The sequence below is a fragment of the Parasteatoda tepidariorum genome, chromosome 6 (assembly GCF_043381705.1).
Source record: "Parasteatoda tepidariorum isolate YZ-2023 chromosome 6, CAS_Ptep_4.0, whole genome shotgun sequence".
Lineage (NCBI taxonomy): Eukaryota > Metazoa > Arthropoda > Arachnida > Araneae > Theridiidae > Parasteatoda > Parasteatoda tepidariorum.
In genome coordinates, this window is record NC_092209.1 from 77,974,074 (window position 1) to 77,983,473 (window position 9,400).

Consider the following 9,400-nt stretch of genomic DNA (forward strand, 5'->3'; position numbering starts at 1 on the left):
AGAGTAAATTTTGTTAATAAAATAAAAATTTACTTCTAGAACACTAATGTTTATATAAAAATGATCATATTTGCCACCAACATGATTAAATTGATCGTGGTATATGACAATTGAGTCATTTAATAAAATTTTACTCATATTTTTGTTCGTATTTAGGCAACTATTTTCATGCTTTAGGCTACTAAAAGCAACTATTTTGTTCCTTTTTTTCTGTGGCAACCCTGTATATACAAATTTTAAAATTTTATTTATTTGCTTTTCAGGGTTCTTCATGAACATATGCAGAAATTGTCTCAAGTTATTACGCCAGATCATAAGGATTTGCGAATACCTAAGGTATTAAAATCTTTATACTGTTATTATTTGATAAATTGTTGTATGGTTGTGAAACCTTATTTTCTTTAGTGTAATTGGGAATAATAACTTTTAACATGCCCTTAAGCATACATAATGCCATTAAACAGCTGAGGAAGAGAAATATGTTCGATCGTATGTTGCGAAATACGTTCAATCAAATATCCTACCTTCACCGTAACTTTCAATGAAACTTAGAAACAAATTTTTATTGCATTTGTACAAATACTTGATCTTGATTAATTCAGGTTGGAAGATTTTAAATCTTAAAGTAGCTTTATTCCTAAAGCTACAGATTTTTTCTAATGATATTTTTTAGTCTATTTTTTGCTGAAAATATACAAGTTTGAGAACGTTATTTATAACTGGTTTCTTAAATGTTGGAGACAAGCTTCTGGGGGAATTCAGGCACATCATAAGGATTAAAATTCCATAGGTACCCATGCCTAGAAATGTCCTCGTGTGTACAAGTACTTGACCTGTTTAAATAGGAAGGCACCCCAAGCAGTTTGTGACAGCTTTTCGGGGCATGGGTACTCATGCTAATCCTGATAATGTGCCCAAATTCTCCCAGAGGTTTGACACAACATTTGTGCGACTCCTTGTTGTGTGTAATGTTTTTTAATTTGTATTGAAAAATTGATTGATAATGCATAGCTGCCAATTCTTCTGGATTTTACCAGTTTCTCCTGGTCTACTGGTTTAATTAAAATTATCCTAGTTTTTGTACATTTTAGAAAATTCCCTGAAATTGAGTTAAGTTTTCTAAAAATATCTCTATTGAAATAGAATTTTTTTACACATTATTGCTTGCTTAAATATTTAAATAAGTGTTACATAAAGAAGTGAACCTCATTTATAGAAATCAACTTTTTTTGCTATAAAATTTTTAGTTTATTTTTATTCTGAACTCCCTTTTTAAATTAATTTTAAAAAAATTCAACTATCTTTGATGAATTAAATTCCTACTAATATTCGAAATTACGAACATTCATAATACATAATATTTCAAGTATGTTTAATGTCAATTATAACTGGAAAGTATTGCAGTTTTTCTATTTTGATGACTGTAAAAATCCCTATGTGTAAAACATTTAGTACATTGTGCAACAATTATCATGAAATTTATATTATTTTGGAAATTACTGGATTTTTTTCCCCATCCATGTTGGCAGCTATGATAATGTCACTTTTAAAAAAATGTAGCTTGAAGAAGAAAACCGATTGCAGTTTTGAGATCAGCAATATGAAAATATCCAAAATCCATTAAAAAATCTCATGCAACAGAGTTTTGGCACTATACAACCGCATCTAGCGGTTGAGCTGTACATTCAATAAATATCCTACCTTCATCATATTGAATTTTAAATAAGCCTTTCAATATTTGTACAGTAGGGAACCGATTGTCCGGAACGATCGGGTCCATCGCTATTCCGTATAACTGATTTTTACGGTTTTCTGAATTGCTACAAAAAGCAGTTTTTTTCATTGTTAAACCAAACAAAAAAAAATATTTGAAAATAATCTTAAAAAGAAGAAAAAACGATGAAGTAATACACTAATGATTATTTCCAAAATTATGGTAAGGTAGACATCTTTCAAAAAAGAAAAAAAATCCTAAAACCTTAAGAGGGAAAAAAAAAATGTTTTTTTAAATGGCGGGAAAATTTATCGAATTTCGTTCCGGTTTTCTGATTTCCGGATAACGGGTCCTGTACTGTATTTGCTTTTTTAGTGTTCACCTTTTTCTAATTTTTTTTTTAATTAAAAACATAATTAGTCAAACTTTTTTTAGTTTTCAATTAAAATCTCTTCGTTTGCAGATATATCATTCTGAATGTCCTTGGCCTTCTGCACAAGCTGAACTTGTCAATATAAATGCTTACAAAGTAAGTTATTTGAATACAATAATATTTATTTTAATTATTTATAAAGGTTAATATTACATGAATTAAGTTTGATCTGTTATAGAAACATTGCATTTTGAGTGTAAACTAAGATGTAACTTTAATGAAATAATTAACTTAATATTGTTTTATTTAAAAAAAAAAATTTAAGCTAAAAATTGCAATAATATTTTTGGTTTTGGTATAAAATTGGATGATGTAATATTGCATGAGATTATTATCACGATCCTTTCAAGCCAGTTTATAAAAACAGCAAAAGATGTCAATCTTATTAATGAACAGGTAACGAAATATATGGAACTATAACACAAAATTCTCAACGAGGCAAAGCCTCAGATTTCAATTTTTGCGTTTTAATGATCTTCTGTAATAATATTTTGAAAGAAATTAATTTGAAGATGAAAAAGGAAGTAAAAATTACTACTTAAGCCGATACTTATTCAAGGACAAACTCATTACTAATAAACAGTTATCACCCCTATAGTAATTTATAGTAGTAAAACCTGGACTTTGTGAAACAAAAATAAAAATAACTTATTAAAATTTTGAATAAAAATTTTTTAACAGATTCAGATAAACAATTCACAGTGGAGACAACATAAAAATACTGCAATTTTGGATAGCATGTGTAAATTTTTGTATGCAATATTACATTTAATGGATGAGTAAATATAATAGAAAGTCCCATATCCTGAATCGTCCAGAAAATGAATTTTTCCAGTTATAATAGTTTAGGATAAAGCATAGTGTTTGGGATAAACAGACATCATTACTCAATGAATAATACCAAATAAATGACTAATTAATGTCAATTTCATACAGCAATGTTTTCTTGTGGCGTTAATTTGACCTTTTTTATGAATAAAGACACATTTTTCTCTTCTTGTTTTTCTATTTGTTGTGAAGATTTAGCTAGGCAGATAAAATAAAAATTTTAAAAAAAAACTCATATTTCAAAAACTAATGTAAAACAAGGAACAAAATAGAGTAAATTTTGTTAATAAAAACAATCTAAAGAGAAACAAAGCTTGTCTGCTGATGTTCTTTTCGATTACTGCAAGGTAATTAAGAATGAATATAGCAATTACAAACAGCTATAACTATTGAATGAAAAATAATTTATCGATAAAACTAATATTGTATGTAGATGGAGCATCAAAATTTCTTTATGTCAGGCTCGGTAAAGCGGAATTCTACGCATGCGCGAGTTCAGTAGTGAAGTGGCGAGTCCCATGCAGAAAGCATTCTGCTTATTGGAATATAACAATTGCCGTTCTGTTATCACAATGCAGAGAAGATTTCGTCAGTGTTACAATCAAAACAATTGGAGATCACAAAGAACGAATTTGTTATTGCGTTTGTCTTAGTGACTGCACAAATGCTTCATAATGTATGGCGTAAAATGGACTACCGCCTAGGTGTTATATGTGTGACCAAGGGAAGTCACATAGAAAATCTGTGTCGCATGTATACAAAATTTTAATGTTCCTTCTACATTCTGTGTAAATTTTATTGATAAATTCTTTCTCATGAAATAGTTATAGCTATTTGTAATCACTATATTCATTTTGAATAACCCCATATTTGTATTCATCTTTGTTAATAATCATAGTTTAATCTTCTTACCCAAGTTTGTTCTCCTTTAACTGCTTTTATGTTTATAACAACCCTCTTAGTCGACAGAAACAATATTTAGCTAATAAGAAAGAAAAAAGTTTTTGTTAATATTTTTTAACATATCCCAATCTTAAAAAAATTGAAGAAGGAAAAGAGATTATTTTAATTGTAAAAGGGTACCTGGAAAATAGATGTCTCCATTAAAGGAATGTCCGGATTTGTACTTTATTACATTAGTGCTCTATATTTTAAATTTTTTTTTTCAGACACCTAGAGATAAAATCCAGTGTGTATTGCGTTGCTGTAACACGATTATGAATCTCTTAAGTATGGCTAGTAATAAGTCTGTTCCTGCTGCTGATGATCTCATGCCAGTACTTGTTTATGTGCTCATCAAAGCTAATCCTCCTCACCTCCTCTCAACAGTACAGTACGTAAATACTTTCTACGAGAAGCAGCTGGAAGGAGAAGAGGCCTATTGGTGGACCCAGTTTGCATCCGGTGTCGAATTCATTAAAAATATGGATTATTCTTAAAAGAGAGTGCATGCAGAGAAGTTACATTTACTCACAGTTTACATGGAAACGACACAGTACTGCCATCTGGTGGGAAATGGTTCCGATGTAATGATTTGTTAGTGATGGCGTGAGTTATGTGGTTGTGTTTTGTCTTGTTTGGTCACATGTTGAATTCTTATCTAAAGATAGCGGAAAATATGGAAGGAAAATGTTTACTTATTTTATGGATGTTTTTAAAAAAAATTTAACCAATTTTTTTTACTTATGTTATACCATTGTTTAAAGATTTTTATTTTAATATATACTATATTAGGAAAAATGCACATTAAAATTGAAAGGTTTTCTGAAAAAAGGAAATCGCATCTCGTGTATCGTTTTATTTTATTTTAATTACTATTTTATAAACTATTTACTCGCATTAGTCATATAACACAACCAACTCCTTGATAGACTACTACTTTTTTTTCAGCTCAATGAATTCTAATTATTTGAGAACTAATATACTTAAAGAATTTAAGGATCAGTTTTTCAGAGAAAAATATATTCCTATTTTAATAAGCTATTGCATAGATACCTACTAAAACTCATTATTGGATAAATGCCAAAACTGTTGCTCTATGCTAAATGCTTTAACAGTGTAAATATAAAAAAATATGAAGTTGGCGCTATTTCTTTTTTGCAGAAAATCCTTCAATTTATTGTTGTTGTTATTTTTAAAGCTAATATACCTTCTTTTATTACTTGATGAAGGTTATTTGAGGTCTTTACAAGTATCTAATTGATTTTCTGTCTGTTTCACTTATATTGCTTTGCTTTAAAACGTCTTACATAAAAACAAAGTATTAAGCAGGGATATACTTATATTGCATGAACTCCAATGAAATTTTTTGAAGGGATATGTGATTTTTTTTCTAATTCAGAGTCTTTTTTTTTTTTTTTTTTACTGGAAAATATTTAACAAATTTTTTCAATGCTGTAAAAAAAAAATGACCATGTCACATAATATTAGAATTTTTTTTTTTGTTTTGTTTTTGAAATTTGTTTGAAATATTTTTAATCTTATCAGTACTGATCAGAATCATAATTCTCTCCCAGCTCTAGAGTATCTCCTATTTTGTGAGTAGTGTAAAGTAGTATACATATATATTTAATCAGTATAGCTTGTGGAAAACTTATTTATTTATAATATTTATAGACGGTGATTATAAATGAGAGAATTAAAAATTTACTTTTATTTCTGTACATTTTTAAAATATTTTGTTTAATGAAGTAAAAGCAATTATATTCTATAAAAGTTTTAAACACAAATCAATAAACTTAATTAAAGACTATTTATAATGTTTTTAAAAAAAGGTGAAACATATAATTCTTGATGTATAATTTAATATTCAATTTTTTTTGTTATTATTGTTTCACTGAGCAATTTTTGTGTCTCATTTCCTACATAAATTTCTTCTACTTTAAATAACACGTTGGTTGTTATTTTATTATTATTATTTTTTACTAACACTGTAGATTAATTAATCTCAACAAAAATAAATTGTTTTTGTTGAGAAGTATTTAGTCCCTAAGGTATTAAATTTATTTTCTATGTTAAAAAATTCGAGAGCACTTAGATAAAGAGGCAGAAGATAAAAAGGTCCAGAAAAAAATTTCTCAGCAAAAATAATTTAAATATTGTAAAATTTGAAAATATTAATGATTAGAGCCCTGATTTCAATCAAGCATTTCTTTCGTAAAAATAAATTTAGTTGTATTAAAACATGTAAAATTGAGGGGCAATTTTCATTTTATGATGTAATGTGATATAACCATATATAATTATAATGCTTAAATCGTATAAAATAATTGTTAAAAATATAATTTGTAAAAAAAAAATAAGAAACAATTTGCATTTCAGTCTTGCCATCTATGAAATAAACACCTTAATAATTTTTATTTGGAAAATTTAAGCAACAAAACCCTTCCTTTAATAGGTAGGAAAGTTAATAATAATGAGAAAGAAAAAAAAAGCTTTCATATATATATAAGTAAGGTTGTGCTTTGCTTGTATTCTTCAAAAGTATATTTAAACAATGGCTATTTTGAAACTTAATTTGAATTTGTTTCAAAAATGAGACTGATATTACTGCTTGTCTGTTCTTTTGCATATTTGAACAATGTCTTTAGAAAAATTGAAATATGTACAAAAATGTGACTGAAATTATTCTTTGCCTGAACTCTTTAGACATGTTTGTTCATGTCTTGAAACATTTTCAATTAGATCTTGAAACATTGTCTGTTCATTCTAATACAATTTGTTGTTTTTCATATGTAATATTTTCTTCCTGATTTCTAAAACTCTCTTTTATTTATAAGTTTTGTAAAAATTATTATAACTATTTTTGTTTTTTTTCCCTCCATTATGGAGAGGTATTTAATTATGCATTGCATATTATAAATATTAATTTCCTTCAGGATATATTTTAACAAGTTAATCAAGTTTAATCTATATTTTATTCTATTATATATAAAAAAAAATTTTAATAAGCATTTGTAAATTTAATTTTTCTAATTTGTGTTGTCTAAACTTCTGTTTCATTATCTTTATGGAGAAATCTGTGATATTTAGAAAAAAAAGTAAGGTAACATTTTTAAGTTTATAAATTATAATATAATTATTACGAGTAAATTTTGGTTTTTGTGTTGCTTATAACTTCTAAATGCATCAGCAAGCATCTCTGTTATTTTGTGAGATAAAAATCTTTTTGAGAGAGAATTCTAAATGTAACTATAATTTGTTACCAAATCGAATATTAGATACCTTGTTTTTTCTAAAAATCACAGAAATGTAATTTTGTTTGTTATTTTTCTGTGATATATACAAAATATAGAAGTACTGTGCTGTTGTATTGAAGTAATCAGAAATTTTTGGTTTCAATTGAAGGGCTAGAGGCAGTAAAATAATAGCCAGTGTCAACTTTTTACATCAAACTGTTATTTTATATTGTTTCCAGATAAGCTCTTAGTAAAGATTCTGGAATTTCCACCAGTTAATAGCACTATACACCAGAACATCCTATTGCCTACTCTGAAATCGTGGTTTTTTATTACTAATGCTCTCCTAAACAATTGAAAGTGTGGCTTATCATTATATTTCCTCAGGCCTTTCAATTACTAGTCCAATTCACATAAAAAGTTTTTAGATATTTTTAAGCATGATTTTATTTTAAATGTGTTAAATAAAATTGGTGTTTTTATCTGAGCAGTTGAAGAACCGTTTTTAATTAAATACTATGTTGTCGTTTTTATAAATTGAATATAAAAAAAAATGTTTAAGATTCAAATAAGGTTTTTGAGGCCTTGCCGATATTGTAAAAAATATTTGAAATTTATTTTCATATTTATTACTGCCTACCAATTGCGTAAAACTTCAGTTTAATTCTTGCAAACTAAACGTTAGCATATTTTTTTTAAACTTACGCTTAAGAATTCTGTGAACTTCTATGAAAAATAAATATTTTTAAAATGCAGAACATTGATTTTTTTGATATTAATATTTGCAATAGCATCTAGTGGTCATACCATTATTCGCTGATGGTAGTGAAAATTAATTGTAAAAAGTTGACTTTTTGATTGAAAAGTGCTTTAGTAGCATATCCAAAATATCATTCTTAGTCTTTCTTTTTATAAATATTGTTTACTTTTTATGATTTAAATAATGTTCCTTTCCTTTTAAGAAAAATATGCATAATTATACGTATTTTTACTTCATTTGAAGCAGCTTTAAGTGAACGTATGCTTACATTTTCATTCTTTGTGGACTTCAGCATAAATGTAGATAGCCTTGTCACTTATTATGTAAGCATTTTTTTTTGTTTGTAATTTTGGGCTCTCATTACCTCTTATCAGCAATTTATGTAATTTTTTACTAATTATACTGATTCTGTCAAATTCTTAATAGTTTTTTTTTCACATAATAAAATTAATTTAGTTTTTTAGGAGCTTTACTTTTACTCCTTTAAATGCTTGTTATATTTTAACTTTAACGCACCTTTGACTAATAACACACCTTTCCTTTGGCGGAGTTTTTTTTGTTGCCAGACTAGTTAACATTCTATAAAGTCACGAACTGGCACCCCTTTTTCCAGAAGCAATTTTTTGTCACATGTGAAGCATGTCTGCCGTGTGGAGCTGTGTCATTCTTTTTTTTTTCTTACAATGCAGTCTAACCTCGATTTATCATTCCTGCATCTGTTTTTCTGTAATTTTCGTCTTTTTTTTTTAATGGTCCCCTCACAAATGCTTTTCTTATAATCTTAATAATGCCCTTTTTGAAAGTAATATTCTTGCATCTACCATTTAGAAATGATACCAACTATTTTTTGAGAAAAAATAATATTGAAGCTATTTTGTTATGAAAAGAAAAACAATAATCCCTGATACTGCTATAGAAAAGAAACTAAGGCTATTTTACAGTTTGGAGAAAACCCCTTAAACAACACTTTTGATGTTTCTGCACGATTTGATAAAAATGTGATGAAACTTGTGTTGGTTTAAGAAATAATTTCAGAATCTGAAGAAGTTAAGTCTAGTGCTTCTTAATTATTTTTCAAGTCATTATTTGATATCTTATGTTGACCTGTATTCCTCGTTTTCCCTTATCTATTGTTCTCAATGAATGGTCCCAAGAGAAGAAGCTATATTGTTTATGTAGGCAGGAGAAAGTAGGTACCAGTGCAATGAAAAGTCGTACCGATAACCCTGGCTCTCAGGTGATTAAGGCGAAGGTTCTATGAACTTTTGTACATATCTCTATATGAACATACAGCTATGTACAAAGCTTTATGTTCAAATTTGCTTTTGTAGATTATTAAATTATTTAGCTCCTATTACTGCAATTTTTCTCTTGCCTGTTCCCAGACTAAGTAAACAAAAAAAAATAATAATAATTGTTCCCAAAGTGAGTAAAGTTATCTGTGTAGTCCGGGACTAAGCGAAGGCACATAATAATAAAAATGAAAA

At 27.5% G+C, this 9,400-nt stretch overlaps 1 protein-coding gene across 1 annotated transcript in view; it reads left to right on the plus strand.

Annotated features, from left to right (window-relative positions):
- The window catches only part of LOC107453947 (GTPase activating protein and VPS9 domains 1), a gene marked incomplete in the record, with an annotated part of 46,699 nt that extends 37,299 nt beyond the window's left edge, over positions 1 to 9,400 (plus strand). The window contains 3 exon segments of the mRNA XM_071182759.1: positions 264 to 336; positions 2,178 to 2,243; positions 4,145 to 9,400. Coding sequence (XP_071038860.1) covers positions 264 to 336; positions 2,178 to 2,243; positions 4,145 to 4,414 — 409 coding nt within the window.